We start from the raw sequence: 12,834 nt of genomic DNA on the forward strand, positions 1-12,834 counted from the left end.
CCCAGAGGCAGAAGCAGAAGCACTTCATTATTTGGTGCCTGGTTAAAATGCATAATCTTAAAGGTGACATGTGAAAAGCAAGAATCAAGTGATTTAAGTTCCATGAATTGAAATTAATTGACATCTACTTATGTATAATTTCCCAGCTAATTTCCTGTTTATGCACCAGTGAAAGCTATTACATGGTTGGAAGGCAGAAAATACACATGTGGGGGTCTCAGTCTACTCCTTTCCAGATGTAATATTATTTTATTCTTCAAGTTTTATTACTGCCAATTCATCCTAATGATTTTTTCTCTGACCTGAGTTTCAAAGTATACTTTAAGATTCCTCAGCCCTACTAACTGTTGATGTACTTTGAAAAAAAGATAAATGGTTCTTTGCATAGAGATAGAATCAGATGTTAGAATTCACACTTGGGGCATCAAGGTTTTCTAAAATAATATAAAAATTACTTGCCAGATCTGACTATTTTCTTCCTACTATAATTTTGCACTCCATTCTTCCTGAATCCAATCATTATTTTTTCAACTACATTTATAGTCATTAAAAGTTAAATAGGTCAGAAAAGATTTAATGCACATTCTGGAGAAGTGTATAGAAAAAAGTTTACAACAGAAACTTTGCTGATATGATTTTGCTTCTGAGTGTGATCCAGGTAAGGCTTAGTCAGTTGTTTCCATTCATGTGGACTATTCTGTACTGCTGCATTATTTAACAGACATAAGAATTCTAAAATGAATAATTTAATTATTTACTGCATACTTTATGCCAAGAAAAAAGGTACTTTAAGTTACTTCCTTACCTTGCTTTTTTCAATATGCACCTACCACTGAAAAACAACACTTTGTACTATTTTTTATATACAATAACACTTCTACAGCATCAATATTTGCTTGTTATTTCAATAGGACTAACAATTCACAACCTTTTCTCCTAGCTGTTTGCACAGCACTAAATGTGGCATCAAAAGATTTAGCAACCTAATAGGACTTCCCATTGACCCTGCACTACAAGTTACATTAAAAAAAAAAAAAAAAAAAAAAAAAAAAGATTATATTCATTTTTCATGCTTCATGAGCACAATGAAGTACTGGATCTCTAATTATTATTATTATAAGATTAGCAAGAAGATACAACTGGGAAAAAGTGCACAAGTGCAAGATAACCAATTAGGTACCAGTACTGTTGAAAAGCTTTTGGGGCTACTATGCATTACAAGCCAATTATGATTCAGTATTGCCATGCAGTTAGAAAAAAGTCCATCATCAAACTAGGACAAATACACCAGGAAAACATCTTTGCTCAGAACTATCTCCTGCTGTACACCTTAATTACTTTGTTGGCAATCCTATTAAAAATCTAAATTTTCCAGGTGACCACCTTACCTATTAGCTGGAAAGTTAGTCAGTAGGCATGACTGTAAATTTATTTAATTACTAAAGTCAAACAGTCTCTGTAAGGATTCAAGGAAACTAGTCAGAAATTGATCAAAGCTAATGAGAAAGTGATCAAAAGATGACCACACAAGACCATTCTAGTGAAGACAATTTTAGTGAAGACAATTTTAGTGAAGACAATTTTAGTGAAGATGTAGTGGTGGGCTTAGTCTGCTAAACTCCATTGCTATCCTATCATTTTTGCTTCTTAATGTCCTCAGAGTGTTTTATTTGATAAAATTATTAGTTTCCTTTGTATTGTAGTAAGCAACACTAATGGAAAACAAAAATTCAGGTGACCACCTCAATAACTGTTGTATGGTGTTCTGTATTTACTTCCTGTTAACTTATGAAAATAAGATTGATTATTAGTAAAATTTCTGTAATATTAAGTATCACAGAGGCATTTTTCTCCTCACATATAGGAAAGCCTATAAACAATGTACATACATCAAAACAGCTGTCTTAAGTGTATGCTGTTTTTATTCTCACAGCCAAGCACAAAGTATGTCTAAAAATTCCTATTACATTGGTGCATAAAGAAATGTGACTTGCTGATAATCTAAGGTTTATAAAGTGGACAGAGGGAAATGAAATAAGCATCAGTACCTAACGCATGTGTACACATGTACCAGTCCTTTTTATCCTGTCATTAGATGGGAGGTTACTACTGTTTGTTTCATTTACTGATTTAATGCATCTAAAACTTGAAAGGTAATTTTAACAGTAGTTGCTCTCCCTCTCATAACTAAAAAGTCATGGTCAGCTGCTGTAAAAAAAAAAAAAAAAAAAAAAAAAAAAGCAAACACAACCTCATCCCAAAACACATAACCTATGATAACTGAGTGGTGTTCGTCCAATTACTCCTTGGTTTCAGAATCTGACTTAGATTATTTTCCCTCTATTGTAACATTTTTTTGGGAGGGGAAGGAAGGGAGGACAAATTTACATTGCCTCAGGTATTTGCAGCTCCCTTGAGCACAGACTTATAATACTTTACATTCTCCTAAAATAATCTGCTATTTTTAATATAAATGTATTTTGTTAATTTACCCCTTAACTCTAACCTCAGCAGTTGGATTTACTTCCCTGTAACTGAATGCTTTTTTGTTGTCTCTGAAGGTATGTGTTTAAATACACGTACAAATATCAGTTTACATATTTTTTTTTAATATTTTGTTTTGATTAACCTTCCTGATGTAATGCTAGGCCAAAGACCAGATGCTAATTTTATACACTTACTTTCCTGTAGGAATGAAGCTCTCGGACTCTTCTAGTAGCTTTTGGAGTTCAGAGATGGTAGATGGTTGCTTTTATTTTCTCTGTAGACTTCTGCCGTTGTTTGAGATGAGTTCCCCAACAGTTTTTCTATACTGTACGGTCCAAAAGAACAATTCCCTACTTTCCAGGGAGGCCAAATTTCTGAACATATTTTGGAGTAGGATATAAAAGCAGCAGTAAAAGGAAATACAATACTTGGGTTTCAAGGCCCATTTTGTCATCTCCAATCTTACCGGCATTCATACCACACAACTCTCCATCCCAAACCCTAGCAGAAGGAACAGAAAGTTAGCTCAAGGCATAGGTAGGGGTTCAAGTACTGGACCCAAGGACTTATGTAAAATATTTTTTCTGACTATTCTAATCTCTGGAATTGAAGAGAGGGCTGGCTGTCCTTGGAACTGTTCCAAACAATTCCTGCCATGTCTATTTTTCTTGTTTGGATCTGGATGGCCTTAGATCAGCTTAGGCAAAAGTGGAAGGAGGAACAAGAATACAAAAGCAGGAATATTCACAATATCTCTCAGAGATACTGAATTCCTCAACAAACTATTTCATAGGAAGATAGATTTTATTTTTTTTTTCCCTGCTCACTCTGACTCTCCCTTAAATTTAAGAGAGAGGCTACAGGTCACTCACAAGGGGAAACAGTGAGGGGGCAGTCTGTGCAACCTAAGCTTCATAAGCATCTAAGTCATTCCTACACTGAAGTATCTAATGAATAGCAGTGGAAAAGTACACTTCCAGCACTAGGCTTTTGCTATACCTATGGAATTGCTATTCAGCACTTGTGAAACCACATCTGGAGTACTTATGCTGTCCATAGCAAGTGATACAAATCCATTAGAGGCCACCAAGACAGGCGACTGTAGGAGCTGACATACAAGAGCCAGTTACAGAGCTTCCTTCACCCTAAGGAAGAAAAGGTGAAGGGGAGACCTTATTGTTATCTACAAATACTTAATCAGAGGATGCAGAGAAGATAGAGCCAGACTCTTGGAGGTGCCCTGATAACAATGTGAAACAAAGGACCCAAGTCAAAGTATAGGAAATTCCAGTTAGATATTGGGAAAAATGCTTTATTAGGAAGTAGTCAAATAATGAAACAGTCCATCCAGAGAGCTCGTGGAACCTCCATCCTTGAGAGTGTTCAAAAATCAAGAGGACACAGCCCTGAGTAACCTGTTCTGAGCAGCCTTGCTTTGAGAAATGGTTGGACCAGACAGCCTCCAGAGGCCACTTCCAACCTCAATTATTCTATGGTTCCATGCTTCTGTAACGCCATATGTACTTAGATTTTCTGCATCCCTGTCACTTTTATACGCACATTCTAAGTTAACGGGGCATGTGATCTTGTCTTATTTATCAATGGTGCATTGTTTGTGGGTGAGTATTTTTGTTTTGTTTTGTTTTGTTGTTTGTTTGTTTTTTAATGCCCTAGAAGGTACTCAACAAATAATTGTGTAGACTCTCTACTGTAATACCATAATGCAGACCTATTTCGAATAACCAGAAATTAGACTGGCACTTATATGTAATAGCATCTGCAATATCAAACCAAATGATTAGTCAGAAATCTTCAGGACAACTTCAGAAATTCTACAAACATAATACAGCAGGAGACATTAAGTCATTGGGAAGACATAGGAGAGGAGACAGATAAAACTGAAAAGCATCTGGGACATGAACAACAGCGGGACAGCTCCAAGCTATTAATAACCAATAGATACTGCTCCCCTCACTGTAACACTTGCTATTCATAGCTTAAAGCTTTAATATATCAAGGAAGAGATGTAGATAACAGGATCATCAAATTCAAAATAAACATCAACAGAATTTAATGTCTTAACTATATACTTTCATTCCTACTACGAAAGGTTAACATTGTTAAAATTAAAAGGTTAAATGATTAATATTAATAAACAATATCCAGTATAAGCAAGCACCGTTAAATGTAGTTTCTCTACAGGTAGTGCTTTGAATTTCATCCAGACAGGGTGGTGATCCACTATTTTACCAAAAAAACAAAACAAAACAAACAAACAAACAAAAAAAAACCCTTGTTCTCAGGAATAAGATACATTTCCAGTTGCAAGAATAAAATCTTTTAGTAAGCAATGTTTTTCTTGTCTAGAGCTGCACTATACCTCATACTTGTTAAACTTGCAAAGGAGACTTAACATTCCACATGTCTGCACATAGCAACTTTCTTTCAAATCTGTCCATCAGGTGAGTGGGGTTTGTGTAACACCCTTTCTTCATGAAACTCTTGCTTTCCTCTAGCAAAAAAATTAGTCTTGGAACTTATCCACAAAGACTACATATTTAGCAGTCAAATGGTTCTGCCTTGCTTTTGGACCTATGCGTTCCTCTCACATTTATATTGTTAACACATCAACATAATCTCACAGATTTTCCCGTCATCTGTTAGCTCCAAAATCTTCTCTTACAGAGGAGCACCATGCAGCTAAAATGATTTAATTCAATTCAAGATATTTTTTTATATGAAATTCACTAAGGTTCTTTTAGAGTATTATGCAAAATTCCATCTTAATTAACGCTCAGTTATACACCTTTGTGTCCCAAGCAGAGGTGCTTAGAACATTAGCTTAGTACCACACAGCTGACACCACACCACTGTGTGCTCCCTTTTCACTGTAGGTGTTTGCCCACTTCTTGGACAGACAGCAGTACTATTTTTAATATAGTTTTACTATATTAATCCTATTTTTAAAATACTAGAACAAAAACTGATTATATAGTTCCCATTGAAAAATACATTAAGCACTTAGGTTAACAACTTTAAAGTAGAACTTTACACAGCAATGTCTTAATAAAAAGGATTTAAATCCTGATTAATCTCTGCTTGATTATGATGAGCTTGCCTGGCTAAATTACCAGGTTTCTACACTTACTAAATCAGGAAATCGGCAACATGCATTTGCAGCAGCATTTATATTCTAGAAAATGCATTTGTAGATGTGAATTTTAAAAGCTTATGTTTTTACTAATTCCAACAGCATGAGAATGAACACTGTTTGGATTGTACAGGTCACACAACTCCAATAATCTAAAGATGTAAGCCTTTTGAAATAGAAGTGAAAATAAGGCCCTTATAGTCACTTATTTAAAATATAAGATACCAGTTTAATTTCTCTTTATGGACAATTCATAAAGAATATTAATCCAACAATGTTTACTAACTTGTAAAAATTATTTGTGTCTTTGAGGGAAGGTTAACATATGCCAATTATTGTAACATGTTGGTGCCAGTACCACTTAGCAGTAAACAAAGCAATAAAATGTTGCCAGACAAGTAAACAACAAAATTATTAATTAGTGACTGCTTCTAAATTCAAAGAGACATTTCTACTAGTCTGTAAGTTTGAAAACACTCATTTTCCTTTACCTTAGGTTGTGTGGATTTAGTTAGGACATAATAGATCAAGGGCAGCTTTTCTAACCAAAAAGGAGAACAGCACGTTTTTTAAAATGGAAAGAAGGGTGTGTTTTATTGAAGCACACAACAGAATTTGCCAGGATTTTCAAAGGTACCATTATTTTTCCAACTGGTATATTTGTTGGAACTAAGCTTTTATGTAGTGATTACAGTGTTATAAAGTATCTCAGACTTCAGAAAGTCAAGAAACTAACGTGTAAACCTCCTTTCTTCTCTTAACAGAGAATAAAGCCTCTGCACCACTGAAATACTATTACACTGCATTCAGCCTTGGATGTTATTTTGGTTTCTTGACCCTTTATTGAGTGGTACAAGGACAAGAATGGTGCTTTAAGGAAAAAAATAAAAAATAAAAAATAAAAAAATAAAAGATACTTTGGACATCTCAAGTAAGTAAGCAATGCAGCAATGATGATATCTGGTTAGACCTAGTCCTGCACAACAAAGGAAAAGGCAAAGAAAATAGTTTTCCTTGACAGCAACAATTGTTACGGCCACTTATGAAAGTATAATTCTAAAACAGACACTACTGGGGAACAAGCACCAGGATCACTGGATTGCAAAGGCAAATGTCTCCGTACTTTTCTGCAGTTGCTTATGTATAAATACAGATGAAAATTTGGTTTCATGAAGAAACCTAGACCTGTGATTCATTTCAGATAAAATTTACAGAGCATCTGTGTATTCTAAAGAAACAATAGTCTGCAAAATCTGAGAGAAGCCACAGGTCTAAGAGATTAGGATGTATCTTAAGGACACATCTTGGGGAATTCCATAGTGGAATTAGGACCTACAGTATTTCTTTTCTATTTTTTCCTCGCTGAAATTTCAGTAGTGAAAAATAGAACACAGCAAGACAACATAGCAAGATGATTTAATTGACATATGACTAATGGCCTCTAAAAATGCTATTTTTTTTTTTTTTTTTTTTTTTTTTTTTTGTAGAACAGCTAAACTCTGCATATAGACCATACAATGATTGTTATATGAGAAGAAAGTAAAGATACATTAAATTTTTAAAGATAACCAGAATATGAGCTCCATTTATCATACTCAGTATTTTTGTGTTATTAATTGGACAATTATTTGAGTTGGAGTATTTATTTTCCAACGGTAATATTGTACTATTTATGATTACATAGTATCTTCTAGACTATCATCTAAAAAAAAAAAAAAAAAAAAAAAAAAGAAAACTTTAAGTTAATCTGTAATGACTCCATTTCTGTTTATATTTTAATATTTTACATATGAGAAAAAGTGCCACAGCAAGATTAGTTGACTTACCCAAGACCAGACAATAACAAAATGACAAAAAAGAATAAAAGATCCCACATGATCCCAGCTGTCTTCTTTACTCTCTTGGCTTTTTTGTAACTCTTGTGTATATGAATTAAAAGCTCTTCCTGGTTTGACAAGACAGAAATAATCTTGACTTTAAGCGAAAGACGTTGGACTGTGTAATGAAATCCTATTACATTCCTTGAAAGAAATACAACACTGTACTAAATAAGTTGTGTACAAAGTTACTGTGATGATTATATGGAGCCAGAGGAAGCATTCAAATATTTATGAATAACACTTCATTTTCTGAACTGCAAGTGCATCATGTTTTTCAACTAATTCAGTTTAGAATTTTTGCTCGTCGATTTTGCCTTTTAAATTTTAGCTCTTCAGCATGGAAAATAAATACACACTAATCTGTTCTAACTCTGATCTTAATATATGCAATTCCTTGTCCCCATTTCTTCAGAAAAATATAACTTTTAGGTATTTTTTTTTTAAGTTTTCTATAGTACTTAAAATAGAATAAACTTTGAAGTTGTATATTTGGCTTCTCAAGTGTTCCATTATGGTTTTAATTGAGGTTTTAAGACTTAGGATCTTCAGAGCAAAGTAAAACAAATCTGGAAAAACAATTCTACCGATAACATTTTATTGTATTTGAGCCGGTGATGTTTAATACTATCCCTAATACATGATGTGTTCTCTGTACGGCTCTATACACCATTTTTACAGCTCTATACAGCATTTTTTCCCACTCCTTCATATTCAGTATAATTTGGGGTTTTCTGAAAGACAAATCTATCACTGTAGGGCATAATAAATTCAGGGGAATCCATTAAAAAATGTTCTTCTCACAAATGGGTTAAATAAAGGAGAAATAATAAAAGTCTTTCAATGAAAAAGGAACAAACTATGTCAAGAAGGACTGGTGTCTTTTTCAAAGTATTGATTTTTTTTGGATGTTATTTGTTTTACAAGAATACTAAGAAGACACATTGCTTTGCTTTTAATGAAAAAAAAAATAAAAAATGACAGAACTTGAAATTAAAGTCCTGGAAAGGCAATTTTTTCCCTGAAATTTCTTGAATATATTATAAAGCAATTTCTCACAGTTCAGTTGTTTTTTGCATATAATAGCTCTTCATTTCATTCATAATCTTTAACTGTGAGACTTTATTTTGGCTAAGAAAGTCATGGAACACCAATTTTACTAAGCTTCCTCACTCCACTTTGCTACATTACTTCTAAAAAGGAGGCCCATATGAAGCAGTTTTACCAGTTCCATAAAATAAAAAACACTGACCCGTCCAATTTTAAAGCAGTATGTCTTGTCAAAACATCATAGTTGCACTTATAAAAAGAAGATTAAAAAAATACTGTTCACAGAGAATTTAAAATTTTGATTTTAATGGACATCATAAGAATTATATCTTAAATTTTTTAAATGTTCCCCAAGCCCTAACAAAAACATACGTGCACTTTTCCCTTCCCTCTATGACTTGTTACTACACAGTCACAGAAAAAATACTGAATGTACTCAAAGCAACCATTATGATTGACAAAAATTTAATGTCTTTGTATTCAGAAAACTGAAATACAGTCTTAAAAATCAAAAGCCCCAGACACCTAGTGTTTTTTTTTTTTTTTTTTTTTTCTATGAAAGATATAGGAATGTATCGAAAAGAGCATTAAATTGAACATTTGTTCATTTTTGAAGCATATGACTTGTTCTTTCAAATCTTACACAGTGAAAAAATTAACATCATTAACTTTGGACAAGCATGAGTTCACACAAGTGATACGAAGGTGTAGCAACAGAATGGCTGCTTGCAAACCAAAGATATTAAAAGGCAGATTTTAATGATTACTGATGTGAAAGTGTAGCTCTAAATTATAATTACTGAACCTTCTTTCATTGCTCAATTATGTCCAAAGTGGAAATGAGGCCAACATTTGGTGGAAATAGAGCAATAGTGCCAGAGAATATTCACGTAAGTCCTGCTGAGATTTATGGCCAAGGCTCCCTAGCAAAGAATACACTGTGAAATACAGAAGCACACAAAGCAGTCTTCATACAGAGAGGATTCTATTATTTATTCACCGAGCGTATCATGCCACAAAATTCTGATTATCCAGGGAATAATACATCTACAGAGCGCGTATTAAGTATTGCCCCGCTGCCCACCACCCTCAGCATAAATCCCTTTTTCACAATGTCCGCTTAATATTCAAATACAAGCGTGAGGCTTTCCATTAAAAGGAAGTGGTTCCAGCTGCTAAAAATGAAGACGGAATAACGAACTGATCGCTCAAATACAATACCCTACTGATTCCAACGTGGAATTTTGTTTTAAAAGAGGTGTTCTTGATGGCCATCAAGAGCAAAATAGGCATCGGTGAGCTACCGACCGCAAAATAAATCTACAGCTCATTTAACAGGGAACAATAGACTAGTAAATGATGGACTCCTCCCTTTGGCTAAGAAACCATTAGCCTATTTTCTCATCTAAACCCATTCAGACTAGCAAGACCCTAGCCCCGGGATGCGCCAGACTGCCTCCCACCTCCCAGCGCGCTCCCTATCCGGCAGGCGGATTTCTCGTCCTCCCCGCTCGGCACCGGCGCCGGGGGTCCCGGGGGAGCCCCGGGCAGCTCCAGCGGGGCGCGGGCAGCCGGGGAGGCTGCGGAGCGGAGCGGGGCCGGGGCGGAGCGGAGCGGGGAGCCCCTGGCCGGCCGCCCCCTGCCCGCACAGACCCGGTCCCGCTCCCACACACGTGTTCGCCCTTCGCCCCTTCCCACCCGCGGGCAGGCACGCGGGGGGCGCCCCGCTCCTACCGTCTGAGCCCCTGGAAGGAGGAGGGCCAGGACATCCGCGATTTCTTCAAGCCGGGCCGGTGGCCGGTCTCCACGGCGTAGGAGGCGCGGTCCAGGGCCCGGCAGTAGAGGTACCGCTCCGTGTCCGAGTAGCCGCGGTGCCGCACGCGAGCCCCGGCCAGGCAGCGGCCCCGCGGCGCGGCCGGCATCGGCGGCGGCGGCGGCGGCGGCGGTGGCGGCGGCGGAGGAGGAGGAGGAGGAGGCGGCGGTGGAGCCGTGCCGGGGGGCTGCTGGTGCTGGAGGAAGTGGTGCTGCCGCAGCTGCGGCGGGTAGTGCTGATCGTGCCGCCACAGATGCTTGGGGGCTTTCAGGCTGCCGCCGGCGCCGTCGCTGGGCAGCGCGGGGAAGCCGCCGCCGCGCTCCGCGTCCATGCTGGCGGCACGACGGGACGGGACGGGACGGGGCGGCACGGCACGGCACGAGACGGGACGGGATGGGAAGGGATGAAAAGGGATGGGAAGGGATGGGATGGGACGGGGCGGCGGCGGCCCCTCGCTCCGTGCGGCGGCGGAGAAACTGTGCTGAAAAGTTGGACAGCTCCTGCCGCGCCGCGCCGCCCCTCGCCCGGCTGTGGCTCCCTGCCCGCCGCCCGGGGGGAGGCGGGGGAAGAGAGAGGGGAGGAGGAGGAGGAGGAGGAGGAGGACGAAAGGGGGCTGGCTTCCCTCTCGTATGTATTTAAAGCAGGGATGGAGGCAGAGCTGTGGAGAGCGGAGTCGGGAGAAGTCTGGGAAGGGAGCGGGGCGCACAGCGCTGCCCTGACCGGCACCGGGAGGGACACCGGGACCGACACCGGGATGTCGCGAACGCCCGGCAGCACCTCCTCCCCGTGCCCCCCGGGGGACGCCGAGGCTTCCTCCCGAAAAGCGACGGCAGGTGGCAAAGTTGCTCGCGCCGGCTTTCAGAGGGAACTTTGCGGTGGGTTAAAAATGGGTTCTCTCTCCCTGAACTCCTCCTCCTCCCACCACCCTCGATTCTCAGTACGCTACTTTCAGTCTTTGGCATATCAGGTTCGGAAATCGTCTGCTTCCCAACTTGATACCTTCCCCTGGTCTGCCATCTTCCCCGATGAGTAAGCTCCCTCCCTCCTGCGAGTAATACTGGCTGCAAATCAATGCAAGGAATGTTTAATTATAGCGATGCTGAGCCTGCTGTTACAGAGAAGCTTTCACATTATAAACCACTAGTTTCAGGAGTTGTAACTGATACAGAAATATATATATATATATTTAAAGATAAAATTTACCAAGCTGGAACTTTAAAAGGCATTTTCTGAATTAGTTTTAGGTTTCAAACTATTTTGCACTCATCTAGAGTGAATAATCCAAAACTGAAGGAAATTTTTCCTTTATTTTTTTCTTTAAAGTGGAATTTATAATTGTCCTGAGTGGCAATGTTCTGGAACCTCATGGTTCTTATTCACAATAAAAATATAACCGCTACACTCCTGACAAAACATGAAAGAGAAACATGCAGGTTTTCATTTGAACACTGTTAATAGGTATTTGTCAAGTCTTTCTATTCTGTTTGCCATAATATCCATACAAAGGAAGAAGGCCCCACAAAAATCTATTTCTTTCAGTATCTATACTAAAACATGTGTTTTCTTCCTATCAGCATTCATCTACTCAAAAGACTGCTCTGATTAGCTCCATGTACAATTTCTACCTCCTCTGTCACAAAATAGGCCTTACCCTCCTTATTCCCATTCCATCATAGATTTGTAACCATTCCAAATCTCACAATTTTCTTACTAAATTTCTTAATTTCTTACAAATGGAAACTTACACCCATATCAACTGTTTGAGGTGTTGATGCATTTTTCCATTCTCCATCTCAGACACACAGAGCTAAAATCACCTGCTGAAGATGAACATCCCAATTTCTGTTCAACAAAACTCCAGGTCTGCAGTTTTCCAAGCCAAGAGTATTTTTCCTAGGTAATCCTGCTGATCATACATCATGCCCTCATTTCTTCCATCCTACACTAAGAACTTTAGGCCTACCCAGCCAATTTTAGACCCACTCAAAATGGGACTATCAGCAATACCAGATCACATCTGCCATGGCATTGTCTCAGGCTCAGAAACCTCCAAAAACAAAAAATTCCAACAAAGATCCTCCAACAGACATTCTCTGGCCTCCATGGATAACCTGCTCCAATGCTGCACCACATTCCTGAGGAAGATTTTCCTGATCTTCAACCTGAACATCTCAATTAGGGACCCTTGCCCCTCACCCCTCATTATACAGCATGCCACTGTCAAGAAGAGTTCAGATTTAATGTCTTTTGCAGCTACCCTTCAAGTAGCTGTAGGCTGCTATTAGATGGCCTTCCCCTGCAACATGGAGGACTAAACAAATTAGCTCCCTCAAGCACTCCTCACTGAGCTCTAGGCTCTCACCATACTGGTAGCCCTCTCCTGTGCTCTCAGCATTTCAGCTCCTGTATCCACTCCCATGGCAATAAGCTCATTACCAGCTGTCAGCCAGACATTG

The 12,834-nt window shown here is 38.7% G+C and overlaps 1 protein-coding gene across 2 annotated transcripts in view; it reads right to left on the bottom strand.

Moving 5' to 3' along the window:
- PDE4D (phosphodiesterase 4D) overlaps positions 1-12,834 on the bottom strand; it is a 651,373-nt gene that overhangs the window by 438,602 nt on the left and 199,937 nt on the right. Inside the window, exon 1 of one of the 2 annotated variants that reach the window (XM_035310824.1) lies at positions 10,300-10,814. The exons of the other annotated variant lie outside the window; for it this stretch is intronic. Coding sequence (XP_035166715.1) covers positions 10,300-10,709 — 410 coding nt within the window. The 5' untranslated portion in view covers positions 10,710-10,814. Of the gene's footprint in view, positions 1-10,299; positions 10,815-12,834 lie in introns of those variants that run through there. 2 annotated transcript variants of the gene reach the window in all.

The sequence above is a fragment of the Oxyura jamaicensis genome, chromosome Z, assembly GCF_011077185.1.
Source record: "Oxyura jamaicensis isolate SHBP4307 breed ruddy duck chromosome Z, BPBGC_Ojam_1.0, whole genome shotgun sequence".
Classification (NCBI taxonomy): domain Eukaryota; kingdom Metazoa; phylum Chordata; class Aves; order Anseriformes; family Anatidae; genus Oxyura; species Oxyura jamaicensis.